At 38.0% G+C, this 27,671-nt stretch overlaps 1 protein-coding gene across 4 annotated transcripts in view; it reads left to right on the plus strand.

Annotated features, from left to right (window-relative positions):
- Nucleotides 1–26,411, plus strand: part of PUM3 (pumilio RNA binding family member 3) — a 44,890-nt gene extending 18,479 nt beyond the window's left edge. For 3 of the 4 annotated variants that reach the window (XM_085018917.1, XM_085018924.1, XM_001927669.8), the window contains exons 10-18: nt 368–446; nt 3,805–3,903; nt 5,015–5,068; nt 8,298–8,378; nt 15,853–15,995; nt 16,699–16,921; nt 18,833–18,920; nt 21,474–21,564; nt 24,722–26,411. In XM_085018917.1, the coding sequence (XP_084875043.1) occupies nt 368–446; nt 3,805–3,903; nt 5,015–5,068; nt 8,298–8,378; nt 15,853–15,995; nt 16,699–16,921; nt 18,833–18,920; nt 21,474–21,564; nt 24,722–24,854 (991 nt within the window). In that variant the 3' untranslated portion in view covers nt 24,855–26,411. Of the gene's footprint in view, nt 1–367; nt 447–3,804; nt 3,904–5,014; nt 5,069–8,297; nt 8,379–15,852; nt 15,996–16,698; nt 16,922–18,832; nt 21,349–21,473; nt 21,565–24,721 lie in introns of all 4 variants that reach the window. The other variant, XR_014841701.1, reaches the window with a different exon arrangement.
- The last annotated feature ends 1,260 nt before the right edge of the window (nt 26,412–27,671 follow it).

Here is a 27,671-nt window from a genome sequence, read left to right on the forward strand (position 1 = left end):
TAAAAGAATATAGCTGTCCTTATTTAAGAAAGTAGAGTGTATTTAAAAAAAAAATTATTACAGTTGATTTACAATGTTCTGTCAATTTCTGTGGAAAGTACAGTGTATTTTAAATAATTTCATATTTGCAGATTAGATACTAGAAATTTGTACCCTGGTCTTGGTTGTAGATGGCATTAAATATTTTTATAGTTAAAGGGCTTTTTTTTAAGTCTCAGTATTGCTTAAGATATGATCTTTCTTGTGACAGATTACATTTGCTAAAACTATTTCACTTGTTTTGATTATTTTTGGACAACTAAGATTGCCTATCTCCATATTATTGTAGTGCCATATCTGACATATTTTCTGTTCTTTTGGTTTTCAGAGAAGCTGTGATTAAGCACTCACTGGTACATAAAGTATTCCTGGACTTTTTTACTCATGCACCCCCAAAACTGAGATCAGTAAGTTCTTGGTTTGAGTTTTTAAACTGAATCATAGGAGAGCTGTTTGAAAATGTGAAATACTACTTTGATGTATGTTGGCTTTTGAAAATTTTAAAGAATTATTTTCTAATTTAGAATAGATAATGTGCTAAACTTCCTTTTAAAAGTCTGCTAATTCTGTCTAGATTTTTGCCGGAAGACAATAGAATTGACCATAGTTTTATCAATTTCATTGAATTTCTGTATTTTATTTATTTATTTATTTATTTATTTATTTTCCTGCAGCATATGGAAGTTACTGAGCCAGGGGTTGAGCCACAGCCACTGTAGAAGCAATGCCAAGTAGTTATGCTGCAAACCACATGGGAAGTCCGAATTTCTGTATTTTAATTGTAATCCATTCTCTAGCTTAACTTAATCAGAGAATGAACTAACACATAGAAGAATATTCAGTGTTCAGGGAGTTTGAAATTCACCTGTGTTGATACAAAAAAAAAAAAAAATATTGGCATTTAAAGGTTAGGGGAGAAGGAGTTCCCGTTGTGGCTTGGTAGTTAACGAATCCGACCAGGAACCATGAGGTTTTGGGTTCGATCCTGGCCTATGCTCAGTGGGTTAAGGATCCGGCGTTGCCATGAGCTGTGGTGTAGGTTGCAGACTCGGGCTTGGATCCTGCATTGCTGTGGCTCTGGCGTAGGCTGCAGCAGCTCTGATTAGACCCCCTAGCCTGGGAACCTCCATATGCTGCGGGAGCAGCCCAAGAAATGGTAAAAAGACCAAAAAAAGAAAAAAGGGTTAGAGGAGGACACTTAGGTAAAACTAAATGGCCCATGAAAAACTGGACCTTATATCAAAGTGAAGGTAAATTGCACTGCACTTTAAGTCAGTGATGGGAATATAGATGAGAATGCATTTAGTCCTCTGAATTGTGCTTGCCTCATCAGTCTGTGAACTCCTTGTCCATTTGTTCTCATTCTAATCATAAGCAATAACCAAATCATGAGACCCACATCTTTTTAGCAAATAGGACAGGTTAAACATTTATAGGAGTTTTTACCCTTTCAAAATTGACATGCAAAATTGTTTTCCAAGAGTACCCACCTACCTAAGCTTGTGGTTCAGTGACCACAGCAGCTGCTGCTTCTCTTTGGAACATTTATTTACCTCCTGTTCTTGCAGAGCAAGGTATCTCACAGGTCTAGATTTACTGAGGCAGGACTTGATTTTCAGAACAGAGAAAATGATCACTTGAATATATTCTGTAGTGTAAAGTCTTTGTCTTTTCAGTGTTGAATCTATTTTAGTAATAGCAAAAATCATTGGGAACTTAGTGTGAATATAAAGTAATCAGACAAATCTTTCTGGCCCTTGGGAGCATTTTCAAAAGAGACTTTAAAAAAAAAAAACAAAAAACTTTGGAGATAAGCATAATTAGAACATATGTGTAACTCTCTGACTGGATAGCTTTGAAGTGATTCGTAAATTTAGGTATGTAAGCTGAAAGCTGTGTTCTTGAGATTCATCCTGGGAAAAGATTGTAAGACAGTTAAGGGTGAGATTGCTTGTTTCTTATGGATAAAAATAGGCACACCTTTTTCCTTCCTGGTGGGAGCCTGTGTATTTATTTAATATAAATTTCATAATTGGGTATGTACTGAACTGGTCCTATCGGTATTGGCAGGCAGAACTCATTTGTGTCCTATATGCTAGACTTCCAAATATAATTATGAAATCATATATGTTGAAAATAAAGATTAAAATTAAGCTAAAATTATCTCATAATAAATTAATGATTGAGTTTCCCCCCCAAAAAAAAAATCATTAAAAAGTGAAGGCCTAATCTAAATGTTAATAGAGATGAATTTTTCTTAGAAAAGTGTTATTTAAGTGTCTTTATGGCAAATTATTAATATGATTTCCAAAGGTAACCTAGTGATAAACTAAAAAAGAAAAACTTTTTCAGCGAAAATTAATGTTTTGGTTTTCCTGCTTGTTTTGTATATGACTTTTAGGGAAGAACATTTTATTTACTTTTATCTTTGTTTTAATTAAAAACTCTCTTCTTACCACAGCCACCTCTTGAAAAATCATTTAAAATATTCTACACATTTACAGTTGACTCTTGAACAATGCCTCTATCCCCTCTAGTCAAAAATCTGTGTATTATCAGCCCTCCCTATTAGCAGTTCTGACTGCAGATTTACTCAACTACAAATCGTGTGGTGCTATAGTACATATTTACTGAAAAAATCCCAAGTGTAAGTAGACCCACCCAGTTCAAATTGCACTCAACAACTGTACTTACTTTGTTTTGTTATTAACTGTTTGTTATTAATAAACATTTTTTATTTTATTGAAGTATTGTTGACTTACAATGTTATGCTAATTTCTGCTGTATAGCAAAGTGACTTAGTTATACATACATACATTCTTTTTTATATATTCCTTTCCATTATGGTTTATCTTAAGAGATTGGATATAGTTCCCTATGCTATACAGGGATCTCATTGCTTATCCATTCTAAATGTAATAGTTTGCATCTACTAACCCCGAACTCCCAGTCCTTCCTTTTCTCTCCCCTCTCCTCTTTAGCAACCACAAGTCTGTGGGTCTGTCTCTGTGTCGTTGGTAGGTACATTTGTGCCATATTTAGTTTCCATATATAAGTGATACCACGTGGTATATGTCTCTCTCTGTCTAATTTACATCACTTAATTTGATAATCTCTAGTTATATCCATTTTGCTGCAAATGGCATTACTTAGTTCTCTTTTTTTTTTTGTCTAATATCCCATTGTATATATGTACCACAAGTTCTTAATCCATTTACCTGTTGACGTTCATTTAGGTTGGTTCCAGTGTAAATACTTTTTTGAATAGACATTGGTAAAACTCGAGTATCTTAATAGAAGTTGCCTGCCAGCAGTACTTGTTGCTCTTGGTGGAAAAGAATGTTTCTAGAGAGAGTTCCCTTTGTGGCTCACCCAATTTAGGATCCATGAGGATGTGGGTTCGATCCCTGGCCTCGCTTAGTAGATTAAGAATGGGCATTGTCATGAGCTATGGTGTAGGTCACAGACATGGCTTGGATCCCACATTGCTGTGGCTGTGGCATAGGCCAGCAGCTGTAGCTCCAATTTGACCCCTAGCCTGGGAACCTCCATATGCCACAGTGCAGCCCTGAAAAGCAAAAAAAAAAAGAATGTTTCTAGAAAGAAGTCAGATGTCTGTGTGCCTGTTTACACAATTAAAAATTAAGTTATTTTCTACCAATAAGTTCTGCCTTTCATTCTCTGTGCATAACTGCTCCTTAGTAGACAGATTTTGCAGAAGCAGGAAGAAACAGTAACCAAAGCTTGTGCATGTTTATTCCACAGGAAATGATTGAAGCTATCCGAGAAGCAGTGATATACCTGGCACACACACACGATGGTGCCAGAGTGGCCATGCACTGCCTGTGGCATGGCACACCCAAGGTGAGTGCCAGTCAGGTCTTGACTTGCCTGAACTTTCAGTCTCTTTGGGTTTTGCGCGTTTGTGTACAACATCCTCTTTGCACAACATTATCATCTTTACAGCATCGTCTGTGTGCACGTCAAGGCCTCACAGACATTTGCTCCTCTTTTTACCTTGTGTTTCTTTTTTCCTAGAGTTTTCTTAAAGTGTGTAAACCTTGAGTTGTCATTGTATGGGAAGGCGTCTGTCAAGCAAGTAAACACAGTATTTATGTCAGGCTTAAGTTTATAGAAGTTTTTGTACATGACAAACTCTTTGATTTCTCGTTTAATGATCTTATTGCGGGGGAGAGAGAGGAAGGAGAAGGTAATGAACAACCACCCATTTCCTTGGGTGTGTGTTGTCTTAAGTACTTTGAGGCAAAAGGTAAAGATCTGTATTAATTACAGAAGTTTAATAGAAATGATCATTTCTTTGATTGGTATAATTCTGCCTCTAAAAGACAGTTGTACTTTGTCCATTTTTTAAATTAATGAAAATTTAATTTCTCTTCAGCAAATAATGTGAATACCATCTGTATACTAGACTTTTATGCGTTTGAGGATGGTTTAGACATTGGAAGAGAGATCTCAGTACTCACCGTAAAAGGAGGTGGTTTCACTGGGGTTGCCTTGCTGCAGATAATTTTGTGGTTCTGTATCTATGTCTCAATGTATTGTCGCAAATAAGTGTAAGAATATAATAGTTCTGAGAAGACTTCTTATAGGATATTGCGTTTGTTTTGTTTTGTCTGAATAACTATTTTCATTGATGAAAAGTATGTGGAATTCTTGTGGCTCAGTGGGTTAAGGACCTGACATGGTCTCCGTGAAGATGCAGGCTCGATTCCTGGCCTCACTCAGTGTGTTAGGGATCCGGCATTGCTGCAGGCTGTGGCATAGGTTGCAGATGTAGCTCAGATCCCACTTTGCTGTGGCTGTGGTGTAGCCCTGCAGCTACAGCTCTGATTCATTACCTAGTCTGGGAACTTCCAAATGGTGCAGGTGCAGCCCTAAAAAAAGAAAAAAGAAATCAAATACCTTAATCTATAACTAAATATATGTGCATTGAAATTTTTTTTTTTTTTTTAAGGACAGGAAAGTGATTGTGAAAACAATGAAGACTTATGTTGAAAAGGTAGCTAATGTAAGTATAATAAAACTATGTTTTAATTATTTTTAATAATAAAATTAATTTACCTATTATAGAAATTAGAAAAATTCAGAATTTATTTTTATGCATATGCATTTATTTTTGTTATTAAATTTATACAAAATGGGATTTCTTCTTTTTTTCATTTAACATTGTACTTTGACAATTCCCCATTTTTATTTGATATTTTTTGAAGACCTGATGTTTAGTCTCTAGGTAAATTGCCTTCTAAAACTTGTTACCAATTTTCATTACCACCAGAAACATAAGAGAAAGTGAAATTTGCCCTTTTTTTCTTCAATTGAATTTGTAATGTGGTCCAAGAAAATTCTAACTTTAGTTCTTTGGAATCTTGGAATCTTTTTGGAGATGCTATTAACAGCTTTCATGATGAAATTAGAGGATACAAAAAGTATTTTTTCTGAGGGACTAATTGCCTTAAACAGTGGTATTTCCATGTATTTAACTTCTAAAATATATGTGGTAGTAAGCATTAGTTTTCAATTTTTGACTTATTTTGTATATTATTTTTATAAATTCTCATTTAATTCAGTTTAAAGTGAGCTAAAATTAGTGATATCAATAACTTTTTCCTGTGGAAAATCCAATAAGAACCACTGGCATCTAGTGAATATTTGTTATGATAAATGTTAACTTAAACTCAGGAAAATTGGTGCTGTGTGATTGTATACTCTAGAGTTTAAGACTAGGAAGAGAGTATAAAACCACGTAGAAGGCAATTAGCTGCCTTTTAACAAAAGGCAAATAAGAGATTCTCTAGTGAGTTGTTTTTAAGGTGTGATAAAAATATGTAATTCGTAATTCATCATTAAGTAAATCTTTTATAAACATTTTAATTTGAATATTTTAAGTTAGAAATGAGTGAAAATAGAATGTTAAAAGAAAGTTCTAAAAGGTATAAGACACTCTTCTGTAATAAAATTAGATTGTTTTAATTTTACAATTTGGCTATATCAACAGTAATTTTTGTTTTTGAGAACCTAATCCCAGGAAGGCATCATGACACAATTCAGTGCCTTCTATTTTTTATCTCAAGGAGTTGCTTCTAAAGGGGCTAGATTAACTAGTACAACCGTGGCTTTTAGTCTATAGGCTATTCAGACATGTTTAATTTCCAAATATTAGGGATTTCTTGACATACTCTATTATTTCAGTCTTTTAAAGTTTATAATGACTTACTTTATGGCCCAGCATGTTGTCTCTCAAAATTCTTGGAAAGAATGTGTGGTGTGGAGTTACAGAGTGTAGTACTCTATCAGTGTCAATTAGATCAAGTGGTTGATAGTGTTTTCAGATCATATTTTTACTATTATTTATTATTATCTAATTCTAGCAGTTGGTGAGGAAGTATATTAAAACCTTCTGCTGTAATTGTAGAATTGTCTATTTCTCATTTAAGTTCTGTTCCAGCTTCTGTCTTCACCCAGAGATATTTTGTGCTTAAACATGCTTCTGTGTGTGGAACTTAAAAAACCAGAAAGCAGGAGTTCCCTCCTAGGTTCAGTGGTTAACGAACCCGACTAGGATGCATGAGGAGGACTTGGTTCGATCCCTAGCCTCACTCAGTGGGTTAAGGGTCCGACATTGCCGTGAGCTGTGGTGTAGGTCGCAGATGCGGCTTGGATCTCACATTGCTGTGGCTATGGCATAGGCCGGCAGCTGTGGCTCCAATGTGGCCCCTAGCCTGGGAACTTCTATATGCTTTTTTTTTAGGTGCTACCCTAAAAAAAGGAAAAAAAACCCCAGAAACCAGTGGCTATATAGTTATCTGCACTGTGTTCAATACTTTATTTCATTCGCAGGGGGTCGTCTTATTTCAGTATATACATTTGTCTACCTCACTCTTGTTAATGGCTATGATATTTAATTATATGATTTCCATATTTCATTCAACCAGTTACTACTACTGGACACTTGGGTAGTTTTTAGTTTATTTAAAATACTATTTGAGGGCATATCGTTTGTTTATATGTGAAAGTATGTCTGTGGGTAACCTTCCTAAAACTAGAATTGCTGGATCAGAAGGTACATGCATTTTAAATTTGTATTGTTGTCAGTTATTCTTAAAGAGGTTGAATACTTTACACTTTACATTCTCACCAGCGACATAAAAGTATGTCTGTTTCCCCTAAACCTTTGCCAAATTAGTATATTATCAAAAGCTTTCACTTTTCTGTATAGGGTAGGTGGGAAGTAGTATTTCATTGTTTTAATTATTGACCTTAATTAATGAGCATTATTTCATATGCTTAAAGCCATTAGTACTTCTCTTTATCTGCAAACTGACTATTCATGTGCTTAGCTCATTTTTAGCTGAGTGTTGGTCTTATATATAGTAAAGATGTTAGACCTTTGTTGTTTTTCTCCAGTTTGTTTCTAGTTAAACTGTTACTACTACCATATTCATTAAATCTGGCTCTGAATGAGTGTTGGATGTTATCAAAACTCAGATCCCTTTCAAAATAAAAAAAAAGATTTATATCTTTTGGGATGCAAAAGGAATATGACACAAGCTCTGAAAAAAATTTTTTTTAATATAAAGTGGGAATTCTTTAAAATCTTTGGAATATCACAGAAATAATTATTTTATTTCAAGAATAACCATTGTGAAAGTCCTAATGTATGTTTGTATGATCTCGTCCTGCTATATTTTTTTAAAGTAATTTTTTTCATCTTATTTTTATATTCAGTATATAAGGATACTCTCTTTTTTTTTAGTATTTTATTGTAATTATATAGGATTAGCTTAAATTGGGCAATATACAGAAGAAAATGAAAAATCGTTTGTAGTCCTTCAACCCAAAGATGACTTACAGTATAGTATTTTTCCTTCCAGGATTTTCTGTGTATGTGTATTGTGTGTATTTTGTATATATAATTACACCTAAGTTTATATATTCTCTTTTTCATGATTGGAATACTCTATTTAGTTTTACATGTTGCTTTATATTCTTTTTTTTTCACTTGTCACTTTAATTTTCTTTAATTTTAAAGAAGCGTCTTTTCTTTACTCAACCTACAATATAATTAACTAGGTCCTGATATGAGAGGACATTTTTTTAAATGGCTTTTTGCCATCTCATCTGTGTTATGCTGGATAAGTTGTCGGGTTGGTAACTTTTATAAAGTAACTCCCTGGGTGGAAGAAAAAGGAGAATTTGTGTGTTTTTTTTTAACTTTTACTGGCTTCTGATTTCTACAGGGCCAATACTCCCACTTGGTTTTACTGGCGGCATTTGACTGTATTGATGATACTAAGCTTGTGAAGCAGATAATCATATCAGTAAGTAATTCAGGTTGTCTTGAATTAATGTATCATTTGTGTGTCTGTAAGTTTGATTTCACACATAGATGTGTAAAGATTCTGAAGTGTGCTTTTTGCCAGTATTTGTTATTTTTTAGTTGCCTTAATTAGGCCTTTTTTGGGAAGTTGCTTTATTCCTGTATAAACCATAATCTTCTGATTTGATATTAATAATTAATATTGCTTTAAATGTGTAAAAGACTGGTTAGAATTAGGATAAGAGTACTTATTAGACCATGTGACATAGTAAATGAAAAATTAGCAATGCAGTGTTTAGATTTGATTGGAAGTTTATTTACATAGTAATTCTTCAATTACTTAAGAACGCATACCATCCAGGCAAAAGATATCCCTGACCTTTTTCTCTCCCACTTTGGAGAATATACCTCTGCCACCTTATCAACACACCTGTTTCGAATTGAACTAGAAAAGAAAAACTGAAATTCAATTGTGATACTTATTAGGGCTTTCATGAAAGCTTGTATAGAGTTAGATTAAAAATTTGTAGTCAAATTAAAATGCTAGCTTCCTTTTTGCATTTCAGATTTTTAGCCTGGTATAAAAACCATAAAGTGTAATAATTGAATGCAGTTTACTTAACCCTAAATTTGCCTTCAGAAAAATGAAGCTGTTCTCTTAGAAAAAGTACTCCAAAGTTTAAAACTACATTGAAAAATAATTTACTTCATTCTTCAATGACTACCCCTTTTTCCTACTTCCAATTCTGTGATCTTTAATTTTTCCTTTCTTTATGTGTGCAAGTGGTGTTGGGTATGTGATAGAGATTTCGGGGGTAGAGGTAAGAAATTGCAACATTGGTAGCAGTGACCAAACCTGGAAATATTTTAAAAACTACGTAATCTGTATAGACAGAGTTTATTCATCTGAAAGGTGAAGCACATGGACAGGACCCTTGTGGAAATCTTGGTGTCAAAAATTACTTCCACACATCTGCAGGGAGAATCATAGAGTGTAGAGAAAATGTCCCAGCTAGTAGAGGGTAGGAGATGTGTTTTTCTTAGGTGCCAGCTGTTGGTCCCAGTGTGTGTGAATTTCTCATGCCCTTGCTGTCATTTTCTAGCTTTCCCCTTGACTATTTTAAGATTGTGGTGACTTTCTTTGGGATAGGATTGTGGGAAGAAACAAGTTGGCAGGACTTTTCATATCACAGACTGACTGTTTTGACATGGTCCTTGTGACTTTATTACCCTTTTGACTCCAATCAATAATGATTGTTTTTCATTCCAGTGACAGAGATGTGAGGCCATAGACTGGCTAATGAATAAAGTTGTTTCATGAAAATGGAAACAGACGGGGCTATTGAAAGCTTGCTTTTGTTTAATATTTTCTTGACAACCAAAATTTGCATAACTGTTCCAAATGGATTTTAAGAGAAACCCAAACTTCCTTCAGGATTTGTCCCAATTGTTTGCTAGATTAATTTGTTCCAAAGATTTATCCCACTTAAAGTCACTGTTGAAACAGTTTTAATTCCTTGTGCTTATCAGTTTGATTCCCACAACTATTTAACCCACATTCCCAGTGACTTTCTCATACTTAGGGCAGCTTTCCCTGAGAATGGCCTCATTTGCTGATGTCTTGCCTCTGACAAATGCTCAACAGTCTGTGTATCATTAAACTATGCAGTTAGTGATAAAATTCTGGAATGCTACTTGCTCTTGCATTTTTCCCCACCCATCCACCACAAAACCTGTTGTAGTATGTAGTGCTTTTTAAAAATAACCCCAGAAAGCTTAGTATTGCTAAGCATCCTGTACAGAGTTATCAGACTTCTAAAATGTAAGGTTGAAATCACAGCCTGGTCAGCTGAGCCCTCACCTTTCAAAATTGATACACATGGTTTCCCTGTTTACTTTCCAAAGTAAACACACTTATAAAATCCAAACCAGGGATTGTTGGTAGGATGCAGCTTCTTTGACAGCACTGATCCCCTAAAAAGGAATAAGTACACTGGCTAATTGCTCTTTAAGAGAGAATAAATGTTGATGTGTATCCTAAAATGTGATATTGGTAAGGTACTCTATAGAAAGGTCTAAAGAATAATAACAGTGAATATGCAGCCTCCCAGCTGATCTGACAAAAGAAGTAAAACTTGACAAATACAGGTAAAGTTGAAGCTCCTTCTATGCTTTTTTTTTTTTTTTTTTTTTTTTTTGTCCTTTACCCCCTACCCCTATACCCACTGTGATGGATTGGTACTTATTATTTGCACACATGCCCTTATCCTTTTGCTATTGTAGATGTTTATGCTATTATTTTGCATCTTTACAAATTCTCTATAAGTGATGTCTTGTGTGTTTTCCCCTGCAAGTTGCTTTTTTTTTTTTTTTGGCATTACATTTTTGAGATTTATCATCAGGGATTGGCAAGCTTTTTTTAATAAAGGGCCAGATAGTAATTATTTTAGGATTTGCAGGCCATATATGGCCTCTATCACATATTCTTGTTTTTTCTTTTGTTTTTTTAACAACACTTTAAAATGTAAAACAAACAAATAATCTTAGCTCATAGTATGTGTAGAAACATGCTGCAGGTTAGATTTGACGTGCAAACCGTGGTTTGCCCACCACTATTCTAAATCATTCATTTTTTCTATGCCACATCGTTTTTTTAGACTATGAGACTGTACCATAGTTGGTTTTCCCATCTTTCTGTTGATGGACACCTAGGTTGTTGACAGTGTTTAAAACTTTAAAGATTCTTACTATTTTTTGCAATTGCAAGTAATTCTGTAAGCATTCCTATATGTCTCCTCATTTCTCTAAGGCATTTACTTAGCAGAATTAGGGGTTGCCAAATACCCTGAACATATGTTTGTATAGAATCATGTGTCTGCGCTTCCCGCCCAGCCACTACAAAACCTGTTGCATTATGCAGTGCTTTTAAAAATAGCCAAGAAACCTTAGTGTTTCATTCTATTCAGAGTAACTGGATTTCCTGAAATGTCAGGTTGAAATCATAGCCTAACAGACACTCCTCCTTTTTTCTTGTGACACCAAGGTTCAGTTCAGTCTCCAGAGTGTTCTCTGGTCTCCCATTCAGACCTGTTCTCCCCATCTTAACTCCTGTAGTTTTTATCTTTTCTGTCTGTTCATCTAGTGGTTAATTATGATCTGGCCCAGGGCTTACAAACTCAGAAACATTCACGGACCAGGTAGGTAGATGAGTGAGGCAGAGAGGTGCCGGGGGTGGGCTTTGGGGAGAGCATGTGTCTGGTCCAAGGTGGGAGCCACCCTTGGCTCTAGCCTCTGGGAAGATGAGCCCTGTGGTGATAGATCTTACAGTTGTTGTTTTTTCTTTTTAATTGTGATAAAATTTACTATCTTAGGGACTTCCCATTGTGGTGCAGTGGAAACAGGGACTTCCCATTGTGGTGCAGTGGAAACGAATCTGACTAGGATCCACGAGGACTTGGGTTCCATCCCTGGTCTTGCTCAGTAGGTTAAGGGTCTGGCATTGCTGTGAGCTGTGGTGTAGGTCACAGACGCTGCTCAGATCTTGCTTTGCTGTAGCTGTGTTGTATGTGGGCGGCTACAGCTCCAATTTAACCTGGGAACTTCCATGTGCATCAGGTGCGGCTCCAAAAAACAAAATTTACTGTCTTAACCATTTCTAAGGATGCAGTTTAGTAGTTAGCACTAAATATATTCACATTGTTGTGCAGCCAGTCTGCCAGTCTTCAGAACTTTTTCATCCTGCAAAACCAGAACTCTGTATGTTTAATAATAACCACCTCCCAGTTTTTTGAGTGAGCCAAAATGTTGGACTTTTGGATAAAATCACCAAATATATTTAAAACAAAGCACTAAGAAGAGCTGCAGTCGCTGCCAGTGGTTTTACCTTTTTACACTTTTTTTATTCACTAAATCTCTCATTTTTATTTTGAACTTTTTGTTAAGTTTCTCTTCCCTCTACTCGATTTGAGCTCTAAAGTTAAGGCCAGCCCGCATTTCTTTCTGATCCCACACACCCCACATAAAGGTCTGTGCTCCATGGATGGGCGTGTTTCTCAGTGATGTATGTTGTGTTCTGTTGATTTTCTTCCCCTGAAAATGCATTTGGTCTCTCACCCCACTTCCGGTGTGCACCTCTGATTCTTTCCTTTCCTTTTAGTAAAAATAAGAATGCCAAAGAATCTGACAAGGGTTCAACACAAGGTCAGAATGTCCACACATGTCTTCACAAGGAAGGTCTTCTGTTCTTCCTGCACTTTTCTTCCTCTGTTTACATACCTGCTTTAGAGTAAAGCCTAAGAGGAAGAAATTACAGCAGATGGCTCTTGTTGTGATTTTCTCTAATCCTTATAAGAAGGAAAGTAAATTGAAAACGTTTCCGGAGTTCCCGTCGTGGTGCAGTGGTTAACGAATCCGACTAGGAACCATGAGGTTGCGGGTTCGGTCCCTGCCCTTGCTCAGTGGGTTAATGATCCGGCGTTGCCGTGAGCTGTGGTGTAGGTTGCAGACACGGCTCGGATCCTGCGTTGCTGTGGCTCTGGCGTAGGCCGGTGGCTACAGCTCCGATTAGACCCCTAGCCTGGGAACCTCCATATGCCGCGGGAGCGGCCCAAGAGATAGCAACAACAACAACAACAAAAAAAAAAAAAAAAAAAAAAAAAAAAGAAAACGTTTCCATTTGAACCTTCATTGTTGGGGTTCTCCCTCTTTCAAGGATGTCCAACTCTTGACTCCATCAGCTTCATTTACTCTCCATACCTAAAGATGCTGTATATTGAGAAGTGTTTTTCGTATGAAAATCATTACTTTATGTCACTTTGCAATGTGCGTTTTTTCTTTTCTTTTTTTTAAAAAAAAAAAAAACAGCCATACCTGCTACGTATGGAAGTTCCTCAGCTACGGGCCTAGGGTTCAAAACAGACTACAGTTGCTGGCCTACGCCACAGCCACAGCAATGCTGGGTCTGAGCCACAGCTGCTATCTACCTACAGCATAGCTTGCAGCAGTGCTGAATCCTTAACCCACTGGGGGAAGCCAGGGATCGAACGTGCATCCTCCTGGACACCATATTAGGTTCTTAACCCACTGAGTCACAACAAGGACTCCTTGCAATGTGAATTTTCTGATTTTCTCCTGGTAGTGGCTCATAGGTCAGGCAGGTGTATCATTTCCTTTTACACATAAAGGGATGGGTATGTGGAGCTATTAAAGGACTTGCCAAAGGCTACCCAGCTTAAACCCAAAGACCAAATGCAGCACAAAATCAGCTGTGCTGTACCTGCCTCTTTTCTGTCTCTACTTGTTACGACACTCATGTTCTCCAGGTAGTCATCTAGACATTTCCTCTTTGTGTGTAAACCAGGTTAAAGAGAAATGAGTTAGTACTCTACACTATGGAATTACTCATAGTTTCCTTTTATTATTTCTAAGATGAATTTTTTTTGATAGAACAGGAAGCTGGGTGAGTTGAGGCAGAATTAAATGATAGCACATTTTTAAGTAGACAGTTCTTAGTTTCATACCATCATTAGTTTATAAACATTGTACTCTTTTTAAGAACCTTAGACCAAGATAAATTTAGATTCTAAATTCCTTAGTTACAAACTGAAAGGCAGTAAAAGCTCAATGAATTTGAGAACTAGTCCTTGAGTAGTACTTTTTTATGGATTTTGGATTTCGTGTGTATCTGGTGTTAAGGTGAAACTATTTCTGCCCAAGCCAGATGCATCGCACTAGTCCTTAAGTGTAGAACTCACAGAGGAAGTCAGGTATACTGAGGAATACATTGCTGGCTTCACGCCACCCCATTTCTTCCTTGTACTGGGGGGGGGAAGTTAATTAAAAATAAATAGCAGCCATTTATTGTTCACTGTATACTGTTCCTCCAGCCCTGCTTTTTTTTTTTTTTTAATCCCACAGAAAAGCAAGTGTTTTAAAACCCAGAGAGTATTTTGAGGACAGCAAAGTTGTGGAGGTTTTTTAATGACTGTAGAAATTGGCCTAAGCTATATATCATTCTCACTCTTCTTTCAACAAATTAAGGTATGCGTCAGTGAAACAAATAGAAAAAGCCGCACTAAAGGTAGCCCATATTTGTGATGCTAAATGCTTCTTTATAAAAAAAGCACATACTGAATCTGCTTTGGGGCACGTTTACCTTGAAATGGCGAAGAGCTCCTATCCCTGTAATAAGTTTGGTACAATTTTTTTTCTGTCTTCTGCTATATTATGGAAATTTTATGTTCATTTTTCTCGGGTGGTTGAAACCCATTCATTTTGAGGTGGTTAGATCTAGTGCACCTGTTTTTTTTTAGCTTGTGTGTGTGTGTGTGTGTGTGTGTTAAAATTACTAATCTCGTTGTATCAGGAAGCACTTAAGAGAATAGCAAATCTGAGTATATCATCTTGCTGAGAATTTCTTTCATTAAAAGAGGGGCTGTATGTTTTCTTTGAAGGAGACTGGAGTTTGAGTCCAGGAGTCAGAGCCCTGTCACTGACACCCTCATGTCCTCCTGCAGATCACCTCTCCCATTTCTGGGTTCCTCATCTGTAAACCTGGGTGGTTGGACTGAATTCTTTCTCAGGCCCCAGCCAGTTGTAAAAAAATCTCTGTGTTTAAATACACATGGCTTTGAATATTTATTAGGTTTGTTATAAAAATGGGAATAGTAGACAGGGAAAAATGAATGATTTTTCTGTTGTGTATTTTCTATTAAGAATAAAGGAACTTTTAAACAGTGACTTTTCTGTTTTTGCAAACATCACCAAATCGAAACAGGAGCTTAGGGGGTGGGGATGACATTGCCTTTGTTCCTTAAATGCAGACAACTAGAAAAGGAGGTTACTGTTCTTGGTAAGTTGATTGGAAACGTCATAGAATGCAATTATTTGTAACTGCTCCATGGAGTCTTTCTGCATTTATTTCCCTTCCCCCTCTGTTTTGTTTCCAGTGCAGTACTTAAACAGCCCTCGTTTGCCATGAATAAGTAACCTAACTTTAAAAGCCTTTATCCACTTGTTGTATTTAACAGAGTTTCTTTATCTCCCTTCGCATACATCTCAGTGGGGAAATTCTAATAAGAGTGGTCTTCATCAATGCTGATGCTACATTTAAGTGCAGCTGCAAATTAACTGTATCTGCTCACTGGCCCCAGCAAGCAATGTCCCTAGTAATAGCAGTCTAAGAAATATTGGCTACAGTGAATGAAGATAACTCCTCTAAATATTTTTTTAAGTCCTTGAGCTTGGTCGGTTAAATATAAATGGATCGTTCAGTAATGCTAGTCCCAGTAGAGAGGCAGTTCTGTGTTTCAAGTGCAAATCTCTTCATGCTTTAATGAGACCGATTTCAGAACTAGCTTCACGTTTTTTGATTCAGTACATTGGGGAAAATAGTTATGTATCCTTTATTGTTCAGATTCCAAGTATAGTTTATTTTAAGCGTATAAGGTTCACTTTTCATTTCTCTAATTTTACAGGAAATTATTAATTCCTTGCCTAACATAGTAAATGACAAATATGGAAGGAAGGTCCTGTTGTATTTACTAAGCCCCAGAGATCCTGCACACACTGTCCGAGAGATCATTGAAGTTCTGCAGAAAGGAGATGGTAATGCACACAGGTACGGGTCAGTAGAATGGCTTGAGCCCTTTATTCCTCTGCTCTGATTGTTTATTCATTTTGAGTGGCACATGCTTCCAGAAATCCACTCACACATGTACTCCTCTCATGCTCCCTCCCTCTCTGAAACTCAAAAGGTACATTCCATTTTTAAGCCTCTAGTTTTGGCAGAGTCTTAAAATTTTTATCTTAAAAATGAAATAAAAGCATCATGCCAGAAGAACACCTCTGAGGCCTGGCACATAGTAGGTGCTCAATGTATGTGGTTGGTCTTGGTTTTGCTTTATGTTTAAAGCAACTGGTACCACTTAAGCAAGTACTCTAGAGAGTAGAATCCATAAAGTGGTCTATACATATGTTGTCTTTAAGATATTTCTATTTTGGTGGTGGTGGTGTGTTTTGTTCGGGATTTTTTGTTTGTTTGATTTGTTTTGTTTTTTTGTGTGTGTTACATAAGGCAAGCTTCACTTATTAAGTGCAGGTTCTGTGCCAGGCACTGTTTAGATCCTGGGGACACAAAGCTGAAAGACAGATACTCCGCCCTCAAATTGTTTATCTATATACACAACAGAAACTATTAGATAAATGCAATAGAGTGTGACACAAACTGTTGTAAGCCCTAAGAATTTTCTGTGATAATAAAGTCCCTATATTTCCTTTGCCATTTATCTTACTTTAATTCTTCATTCAACATGTTCCCACAGTAAGAAAGATACAGAGATCCGCCGACGAGAGCTCTTAGAATCCATTTCTCCAGCTTTGTTAAGCTACCTGCAAGGACATGCCCAAGAGGTGATGCTTGATAAGTCCGCATGTGTGCTGGTGTCTGACATCCTGGGCGCCGCCATAGGGGATGTGCAGCCCGCCATGAATGCCATCGCCAGCTTGGCAGCAGCAGAACTGCATCCCGGTGGCAAGGATGGAGAGGTAATGTGCTGTCATTAGACAGGCGAGAAAACTTCAGTGGCTGCAAAGATTCCAATCACTGAGAACATTGCCCTAAAGAGAACTTTAATTATAGTTAACTCACCACATACCAACAGTAGCTTTGGAAATCATGAATTCAAAACACAGCGCCCTTACTCTCACTGTCTTTCTCAGACTTTTGAAGACTCCGCATTACCTGCAGAGTAAAAACAAAAGCCTCTTGAGTCCATGAGTAACCCAAGCTGCCTTTTTGCGTATTCTGTGTTCTTAATTCTGTTTTGAATTTGCAGCGGACTTCTGCACTTCTCTCCTTTGTATGTACTTCTTTCCTCAATTTCAGGTGCTGGCAGTCAGTGTTTCCATTTTCCTGTGCTCTTCCGGTGGAAAGCCTTATTTGTCCTCCCAGGTCCTGGGAATCCTGCTCCAAGAAGTTTTCCTTGATTCCCTCTCAGTGCTTTCTCACATAGCTCTTGCCTGCCTTATTTGGGCCTTTGTTATTCTGCCTTGAATCTTAGTTTTATTGATTCATGCACCTGATATGTGCTAGAGGCCACGCTGCTCCCCCTCCCCCCCAAAAGAAAGCATACCATTTGGGGGAACACACTATTGAAATAAATATGTCCCTAAGTGTTTAATTCAGCATAGAGATAAGTGCTGTGAAGGAAAATTATAGGTTCTATGGGATGTATGTATCCTAGGCTGTCCTTGGGAGATTTCCTGAGGCAGTGAAAGCTTAAGCTGAGACCCACAGGATTGAGAGCTGAGTGAAGAAAAAAGAATCTACACAGAGAAGAGCTTATGCGGCAGCCTGGAGGAAGGAAGGAGGTGGGCGTGTTTGTGAACAGAGGATTGGAAGGGAGTTGGAAGTGGGTGAGCGGAGGGAAGAGAAAGATGGAAGCCAGCTCATGCCAGGCCCTCTGCCCACAATGGGTTGTAAGCTTCTGTTGGACAGACACGTGTGGGGAGCCTGCTGTTTTCTGACATGGAGATGGGTCAAGAGATGAGCCGTGGATCTGAGAGGCGCCCCGGCTCTCATAGACTGTATTAACAAATTGGGACGATGTGTGCTTAATGAGAGGAGGAGCCCACTGTGTCCCACGCTGGACAAGGAGAGACCTAGTACAATTGGTGTAGCCCTTGAAAGGAGTCAAATTGAGCCAAAAGGTGCTTTCTTGGCCTGCTCTTTGGGTAGCTCTCCTTGTGTAGTCCCTGTATTTCAACATCATCAGCAGTAGGTTTAATATTTAATATTTCTGCTGTGGTGTTCTGTCTCATAGGTTTCTTTGTTCCTCAGAAATGTAAATGACGATCTGGAAGATGGTCGTTTAGCAAGATCGTCAGATGAGCATGGTGGTAGAGCTATTCAAACGAGTATTCTTGAGGCCGAGTCCGAACTGCCTCAGTGGTGGAGTTCTGAATAACCATCTTTACTTCGAGTCTGGGGTTGGAGTAGATCTCTCGTCCCTCCATGTGTAGTGGTCAGTCTAAATAAAGATGTCTTAAGCCTTGTGGACCTCTGTATTTGCCTGAGTCCTTATCTGTATACAGTGATACAGAATGGATGAAAACAGCTTTTAATTTTTTTAATTTTTTAAAAATTTTATTGAAGTATTGTTGATTTACAACATTCCATTAATTTCTGCTCTATAGCAAAGTGACTCAGTTGTACATAGATGTTCTTTTTCATGTTCTTATGGTTTATCATAGGATAGTGAATCTAGTTCCCTGTGCTAGGCAGTAGGATCTTGTTTATCTATCCCACTTGTAATAGTTTGCATCTGCTAACCACAAACTCCCAATCCTTCCCTCCCCAAACCCACCCCCTTGGCAACCAGGGGCCTGTTCTCTGTTATCTGTGAATCTCTTTCTGAAAAGAGCTTTCTAAATTAACGTGTTCTTGACCCCTCACAGCTTCACATTGCAGAACATCCTGCAGGACATCTAGTTCTGAAGTGGTTAATAGAGCAAGATAAAAAGATGAAAGAAAGTGGAAGAGAAGGTAGGCTGTGCAACCTGACCTTTTCTGGTATTGTGTGTGGAATTTCAGTAATGTCTGGCATCCCTGAACTTTATGCCTGTCATTTAAGTTCAAATGAAGGTTTGTTGAGTATTTAGAAATGCTGTCTGTGAATAAGACATGATTTAGTGCTTGCCAATAATGCTTTTTCCCCTGGAAATTTATCTCCTAGAATCCTTTAATTTTTTTTCCCTTTCCCTCCTCTTCCGTCCTCCCTCCTCTGCTACTTGAGGCTTGTTCAGTGCTTTAAAATGCCATTCTATCCCTTGAAAATGGTGAGAGCAGAATAGGAAGATGAGTTTGCATCGTCATCCCAATGGAAAAGCCTGATATTTCTATCTAGTTTTGAGGAAAGGATAAGCAAAAGAAAATCATCGTCACCTGAAAATTTTGAGCTGGTGCCTATCTGGCGTTGAAATACATGGTTCCAAAGAGCAAGCCAGTCCTTGGCACTTTCTGGGTTTTTATATATATATATACACACACCTTACAGCTGCTTTGTAAAAAGAAACTCAGCTCTCAGGAAGAGGACAGCCTCTTTTATCTCAGTGAGAAGTTGCCTATCATTCCCCTCTCAGTCCTGTCTTTGACCAGACCTTCTCTTTCTAAATTGAAACTCCATCTGGATTTTTAGCCACTAAGGAGATTTCCCTCCCACTGAGTTGAAACAGTTTGGGCTTTCTATTACTGTGTCTGAAAAAAGTGACAGATCATGAATTTATGTCTTGAGGCAAGTTGCAGCTCTAAAGGCTAGTGAGGCAGTCAGTGTAGCAGTAGAGCTGTCACTTCTCACTCTACCTTTAACAATAGAGGCTTGGGCCTGTTTCTCACACTACATTTAAGAGTAAGCTTCTTAAAATAAATTTTGAAAAAAAAATGATGTATTGAATCATCTTTTTCATTATAAAAAGTCAGTGCATAGTTGAGCTGTGTGTCAGAAAAGTTGTCTGGCTTACTTTTAAAATCTAAAGAATTTTCTAGTGACTTTTCTCCTTCACTTAAGTTGTGTTGGCAACCCGAAAACACATCTGTTTAGACCTGATGTATTCGTCATTTTCATATAGTATCAAATGAGTGGCTAGCTGTCTTGGCTATCTATTGCTGCTTAGCAGGCCACGTCAAAACTTAGAGCTTACAAACAACAGTCATTTGCTCAGGGTTTGGTGGAGCTTTATTCGGAGTCATCTGGGGCTCCTCAGCTTGGGGTTAGAGGATCCACTTTCACAATGGCTGGCAGTGGCTACGGTCAGCAACCTCAATTCCTCTCCCTAGCTGTTGAGGTTCCTCACAAAATGGGGCTTGAGCTTTAAGAGAACAAAGGAGATGCATGATTTAGCCTCAGAGGTTATTTAAAGTCACTTGCACCATACTCTCTCAGTTAAGTCAGTCACAGAGGCCTACAGTTCGAAAGAAGATATTAGTTCCACCTTGCTGTGGAGCAGTGGCAGTATTCTAGAAGAGTATGCAAGAACTCATGAGAGACCATTACCGTGGTCAGCTTTGGAAAACATTGTTGGCCTCACCAGCTGTTTCCAGAGGGATTTCTGTCCCTCTTTGGCACATGCCATGAAGAGTAAAAAAGCCATAGGCCTCTTGGCTTTTTTTTTTTTTTTTTCCCTCTCTTTAGGGCTGTACCTGCTGCATATGAAGGTTCCCAGGCTAGGGGTCCAATTGGCTACAGCTGCCAGCCACAGCAACATCAAACCCGATCCACATCTGTGACCTACACCACAGCTCACAGCAACAACAGATCCTTAACCCACTGATCGAGGGTAGGGATCGCACCTGAGACCTCATGGTTCCTAGTCGGGTTTCTGCTGCACCATGACAGGAACTCCCAGGTCTCTTGGCTTTTAAAGTCCCTTCACATGCAAATATCTTTGCATAAATTGTACGTGCTACATACCCAAGATGGTTGCCTTTAAGATAGGTTGGCCCTACCTCCATCTGCACCAAATCCTACCTAGTCTTGAGAATTTCTCCTTTGTCCAAAAATTAGTTAGACTGAGTTGGCACAGTGAATAAGATAACATACTCCTTGGGGATCAGATGTGCTGTAGTAACAAAAGATGAATGGTATTTTTGATGGGTGAACAAATGTTTAGTGTTTAGAAATTGTCAGATGTAAGCCAAAAGACTCATTTGACCATTGTGTTCATGGCACTTTCAGAGTGAGCAGTTTCCATGAGGGAGAACTTGACTTTAACCAAACACGAGGTGCTGCTGTCAAACATTTACTTCCTCAATAACTTTCAGGTCAGGGTTAAATCATTAAATAGAACAAAGAATTGCAAACAAGGCCAAGTGAGCATTTTCTAAGAATTCATTGTTTCTCTTGAGTAATTACTGCTGGACGTAGCTGAAGATTTGGGTCAGAGTTGAAAGAGATGGCTGTGTTGAGAGATACTGGGTGAGAACTCTTTTGATTAGTTTTCTTATCAAAACATGTTTCCAGGTTTAAGGGTAGTAGAGAGGAAGATTGGGGGTTTAAAATCTTGGTTTATGCTGTTCATGAAGTTTCAGTTTATTTTACAGGTTGTTTTGCAAAAACACTTGTAGAGCATGTTGGTATGAAGAACCTGAAGTCCTGGGCCAGTGTCAATCGGGGAGCCATTATTCTTTCTAGGTATGTATAGGGTGTGCCTTCCTCTTCTTAGGGTCCTCATCTTCAAGCCAGTTCGGTCAAAACATGCTTCCTTTACGTTTATTTATCGGTTCTCATGTCTATTTCCAGTAGTCCAGGATTCCTCAGTCACTTTTGGTCCAGGCAAATATACTAAATATCATAGAGGAAATGTTAGACTTTCCATCAGTCCTTCCAGTTTCTTTTTATTTGCCCTCTTTCACGTGTCAAGGATTATAAAATTATGGCATTCATCATGCATCATTTAATTGTTTCACCATGTTTATGTTTTTGACCAAAGTGTAATTGTGGTCTTTTTAATGAATGATCAGTTTTGTTCCCATGAAAACTGACAGTTGTTTTTTATTTTTTTTTTTTTTTTTTTTTTTTTTTTTTTTTTTTTTTTTTTCATTTCCCACCTAATAGGTGGATTATTTTTTCTTTTTTTTTTTTTTTTTTTTTTTTTTTTTTTTTTTTTTTAATTTTATTTTCCCACTGTACAGCAAGGGGGTCAGGTTATCCTTACATGTATACATTACAATTACAGTTTTTCCCCCACCATTTCTTCTGTTGCAACATGAGTATCTAGACATAGTTCTCAATGCTATTCAGCGGGATCTCCTTGTAAATCTATTCTAAGTTGTGTCTGATAAGCCCAAGCTCCCGATCCCTCCCACTCCCTCCCCCTCCCATCAGGCGACAGTTGTTTTTTAAATCATGACTGACTTTACATATAATTCTTCCATTGTTTTCAACTATTCTAAAAGGATGTGAGAAGTATTTGCTACTAAAGTCTACTTGCTAATCTTTATTTCTTATTAAAATGGTAGAAAACTATCTCAATTTGTAAATTGAGACGTGCTTAATTAACTTCAGTATTGTTCTCTGAGCATAGTTGAGTTTATAATTTACAGGTCATTGAAATTTCCATGTATTCTAGTCCCAGGTAAAACCCTTCTATGTAGGATATTCATTTTAAAATAGGTTTGTGTGTTGTTTTGAAGCAGTCACTGTTGATTTTCTCCCCCTGCTGTGTTAGCGAGATTTGGAAAGAGTTACCAGTCTCAGCTTGAATTTCCCACAGTATTTCACATACAGATACATGCAATTTAATTTGTATTGTTTATAAATGTTACAGGTATTTCTTCAATATATATATTTTGACTTGGTACACATGTTCTCATAAATACACACATCCCAAATAGGCATTCATTTCTTTGAATATATCAGTATCTCCAAGTATATGGGTGATATAGATCATTAGTTCATTTCTCATTAACATTAGCTAATTTTCCAGTTGATGTTGAAAAGCCAGAGTCTATTAGCTGAAATTTTTTTGATGTGAATTTCCTTACCAGGCATGTGGAGTGTTAACACCTACTGACACGTTTTTTTTCTCATTAGATTCAATTTACTAAAAATTCCAGCAATGCTGTAAAATTAATTTTTAAAGATTGCTTATCAATCAGAGCTTCCCTTAGTGAATTTCAAACATGAGAAGGATACTATAGGTTTATTATGGAACACTCCTTAAAATTAGAATATGAAATATCTGAAGTTTAAAGGGAAGTAGAACTATCGGTAAACTATTAATTGACGAATAATCATTTTTATTTGGTTTTAGAATATTGTCATGTGCTTCATTTGTTTGGCAAAATTCTCTGCTTGTTTACATTTTTCTTTAAACTAATGCAGTGTATGTGTGTGTTTTTCTATATCTTTTTTACAGTAAGTGAAAAGCATTTTGGGTGAAAAAAAATCTGCCTTGTATGCAGGCTGAGAAATAACTCAGGGAAGCACAATACTCTAGTGTTTAAAAACATGGGCTCTATACAGACTGCCTGAATTCCAGTCCTAGCTCACTGTATGGCCCTGGGCAAATTACTCAGCTTTTTCTGAACCTTAATTTTCTTGGATGTAAAATCAAATTAATAATAATCTAAGGTTGTTGTAAAAACTAAGATGATACCCATATAATGCTTAGCATTCTAATGCGCATGTTCAATAAATATTAACTTGTATTACTGTTAATGCATTTTATGACCATGTATTTAGCCAAGGTATATAAAATAAAAATACCAAGCGAGTCATAAGTCTATTGAAAAGGTACTTTTCAGCTTTGCAGGTGGCAAGCAGTACTTGTTGCTTGTCTCCCATGACCAGGAGGCTACTGACTTCTCCTTGGGGACATGATGGAAATTATTGGGACCAGGTCTTTCAAAATTGCCAAGTGATTTCTTTCTAGGATGTGTTTCATTGGTCAGCAATTAAATGTGGTCACTAAGAAGTCGGGGGAGAACAGGAAATTTGGCCAGTGTTTGGCAATGGCATGCCTGTGACCTGGCTCCTATTTAGAGAAAGCGGCCAGCTTGTTGCCAGCCTGCAGGGTGTGATAGGGTAGTCCAGCAAAAAGTCAGAGAGCAGAGCTGATTTTTTTTTTTTTTTTTCCCTTAATGACTCACCTTGGTCAAGTGCTTAACTAGCATCCGGCTCTGGCTAGGTGCTTTGGATCATGTGAGCCTCAAAAAAACCAACCCTGTGAGATAAAAGGTAGATTCTTTTGTTGATCCCATTCTACAGGCCAGGAAACTGAGTCTTTGAGAATTTGAATCGCATGCTGTAGGTTGTAGTTATTGGGTGAGAGGCATGTTTCAGATTTGGGCAGTTAAGCTCCATCGTAGAGTTCCTCACACCTTCACTCATTATTTTAGCAGTAGAGCTCAGTAAGGAGGCCATTAACTGCTAATGTTTCACGCCCCCTCCTTTCTTCCCTGTATACCTTGTCACGCCTGTTAATTTAGCCACTCAGCATTTCAGGAAACACTCTGTACATGTGGGCCTATGAAATATATAAAACACAGGCTCCGTCTTCTTGAGCTTACCTAGGTGGAGAAGGAAAGGAAGAATAAATGTAGTAAACAATTTTAAGGCAGGGTGTTCATCCTAATACAAAGTGAAAGGGCCAATTACATGGTTTTAGAATATAAGTTACTAGCCTCCATCAATTATCTGATGAAAAAAAAATGTATAGTTACAAAACTTGTCTCACAAGTCTGTGAATTTTTTTATGCTGTGTGTGAGGGTAGTATCTGGAGATGATCTAGGGAAATTGAAATTATGAAATTTCAGTTTTTCTTTATTTTTTGTCTTCTCTCTACAGCCTTCTCCAGAGTTCTGATCAAGAAGTTGCTAATGAAGTCAAAGCTGGACTGAAAAGCCTGATTCCTACATTGGAAAAAAACAAAAACACCAGCAAAGGAATAGAAATGCTACTTGAAAAACTGACTGCCTAAGTGGAAACAGTTAAGAACAAGTTGGAATCATTTTTCCTCTTCTGTTTTCCCAGCACAGGAAAGAAGGGCCATCTTACTGGGAATTTGGGTGCTCTGTATATGTGTTTCTTCTTTGTATAAGAATCTATTTATGAAATGGTTTCTAAAAATACCCTTTTTAAGAAAAAAATCTCAGCCTTCTCCTTTTTTTTTCATATTGAATAAGCAGATCACAACGTGAAAGGTTTAACAGTCACATACAGTGGGACCAACCAAATGTATATAAAGTAGTTGCATGCATTGATTCGGGGAGACGCCATCTTCATGGAACAGTAGTCTGTGAGGGCTTCAGAGGAAGGCAGCATGTGGTAAAGAAGAGCCACAGGGGTCTTTGGTGGGAGCAGTGAGGTGGGGGTTACTGGTTTTGAACTGAGCTTCAGGAAGTCTTAGGGCTTGATGGGAACAGGAACAGGGCTGTGTTCCCCAGCTGCCTTATGGATCAGGTTCTGTGTTAGATTTTGTTTGAAACAAGCCAGTCCAGTAAGTTAAGATTCATGGGGGTAATGTGCTAGATGAATTAGGGGATCACACTGGGTAGCAGTGTTAAGGCCAAGGTCACCTGAGCATGTTATCTTTGGACCTGCGTCTTCCAAGTAAACAGCTCCTTGTAATGAGATTCTCTCTCTGGACTGTCCCTAAAGTAGCTGAGGCCTACAGGCTTTGAGTTAGAAGGAAGGAGATGCAAATTTGTTAATACTATAGAAGTTTGAATTTAAGTGTAAATTTGTTGATGACCATTGGTAGACCTGGGAAGGAGTCAGAGTCAGGCTTATGTAGCCCTGCCTGTGAACACCTGACTGCTTCTGAAGCCTTGGCGCTTTCTCTCAGTAGCCTGCTGTAACAGGAAAGCCATTGGGTCTGTCACTGCAGTCACACCTGAGGAGAATGGCTGTGCCTTTCCTGACCAGACTGCAAGGTTGCAGGACTGCTCCCATCACAGGAGCTACCAGTACATCACCTCCTGCCCCCTCCTGCTGGGTGCATTGACCGCTGGAGGAACAAAAGAGCACACACCTGTAATTCACTTTTGGTGTAGATTCTTTCCCTGCCACCACCTCTCCGCCCCCAGCCAGGTCTAAGGTTGGAGGGACAGTTGGTGGAGATGGGAGTGGGGTGAGGAGATAGTGGGCAGGAGACAACATCAGAGCTTGCTTTTGTTTGACTAATATATTGTGAGTTTGTTTTCCATATAAAGGATCCATTTAGAAAGAGAAGAGGACAAAAACCTGCTATTTGAGAGTTTGGTGGTTGGGGGGGGTTGTTTTTAAATCCATCAGTTTTAGGTATTTTCTTTTAAATTCCTATAATGGGAAAATACGGATTGAGACGTTTCACCACCACTATTCCCTTACTTCTTTTCTTCCTAATATTGAATACTTTTTGATAGATTGGTGTTCAATTGATATGATTATGCTGATGTAAATTGTTAAATACTGAAGGAAGTAGTGAACTGTCTTAAATTTCCTATACTATTTCATTTTTCCCAGAATTAATAAATTGCCAAATTTATTTATTCTACACTCCCATTATTAATTTTTCTCAAACTGTCCATCAGAATTGCTTAGCAGGCACCATATTTCTCTTTTTCTCAGCCTGATGACACTGTCATGTTATTGTGTCCAACCCTTCCCCATGGCTCCCGTATCTCCCATCCAGTGTGACTCCAGTGGGTCATAGATGTGCTTAGACTTTAACAGCCTCATTCAATACTCCAGCAAGCCATACAGACATTTCCCTTGTGTGTCTTCTACAAAAGAGCACTGTATGAACTAATCCTAGGGGCCCTTTTAAAAAGGAGGCTGGCCGATGAACCTCAAAAGAAAAGTGTATTCCTGGGAAAGGTTCCTTGGGTCACAGACATTCATGGAACAGAGTCCCTTTCCTGATGGCTGACTTTAGAATGTGCAGAAAGCACACTGAGCATGGCTGAGCAAAAGGTTGAAAGAACCTGGAACTTTGTTTGGTGTTGAGCTCTTAATCAACTCTAGGAGCTGCCCTGCTCCTGAACTTCCTGTTACTGAATCTTTAGAAACTTGCAGCCCAAATTGTGGCTAACTTATCCCTGAATACCAATTTCCACACTTTCCAATGCGTCATGTCGAATGGCAGGCCCTCCTCCTGGAGCCAGCTGGCTTTCTGGATGTCCTAATAACTGTGGCACAACCACCTTCATCATCCTGGGCTATTCATTCATACTCTTATGAAAAGCCCATTTCTAGGATCCCATGCATTTCATTTTGTTGCTTAGCATCCTGTTTTGAGTAGGGCACAATCTCCAGTAGCTTCCTGAGTAAGAATGCATATGAGGTAAAATTTTAAAGTCTGAATGTCTTCTTTTTTATTTTATTTTATTTATTTATTTTTTTGCTTTTTAGGGCTGCACATGTGGCACAGGAAGTTCCCAAGCTAGGGTGTAAAATCAGAGCTGCAGCTAGCTGCTGGCCTACACCTCAGCCACAGCAACTCGGGATCTGAGCTGTCTCTGCAACCTACACCACAGCTCATGGCAACACCAGATTCTTGACCCACTGAGTGAGGCCAGAGAGCGAACCTGCATTCTTGTGGTTATTAGGTTCATTGCCACTGAGCCACAGCTGGAACTCCTGAATGTCTTTTTTTTTTTTTTAATATAATGATTTTTATTTTTTTCCCATTATAGCTGGTTTACAGTGTTCTGTCAATTTTCTACTGTACAGTATGGTGACCCAGTTACACATACATGTATACATTCGTTTTTCTCACATTATCAGGCTCCGTCATAAGTGACTAGACATAGTT

The sequence above is a fragment of the Sus scrofa genome, chromosome 1, assembly GCF_054392235.1.
Source record: "Sus scrofa isolate SSC_HxYL_T2T_F1_AM1 chromosome 1, Sscrofa_HxYL_maternal_Yorkshire_Landrace_v2.0, whole genome shotgun sequence".
In the NCBI taxonomy this organism is placed as follows: domain Eukaryota; kingdom Metazoa; phylum Chordata; class Mammalia; order Artiodactyla; family Suidae; genus Sus; species Sus scrofa.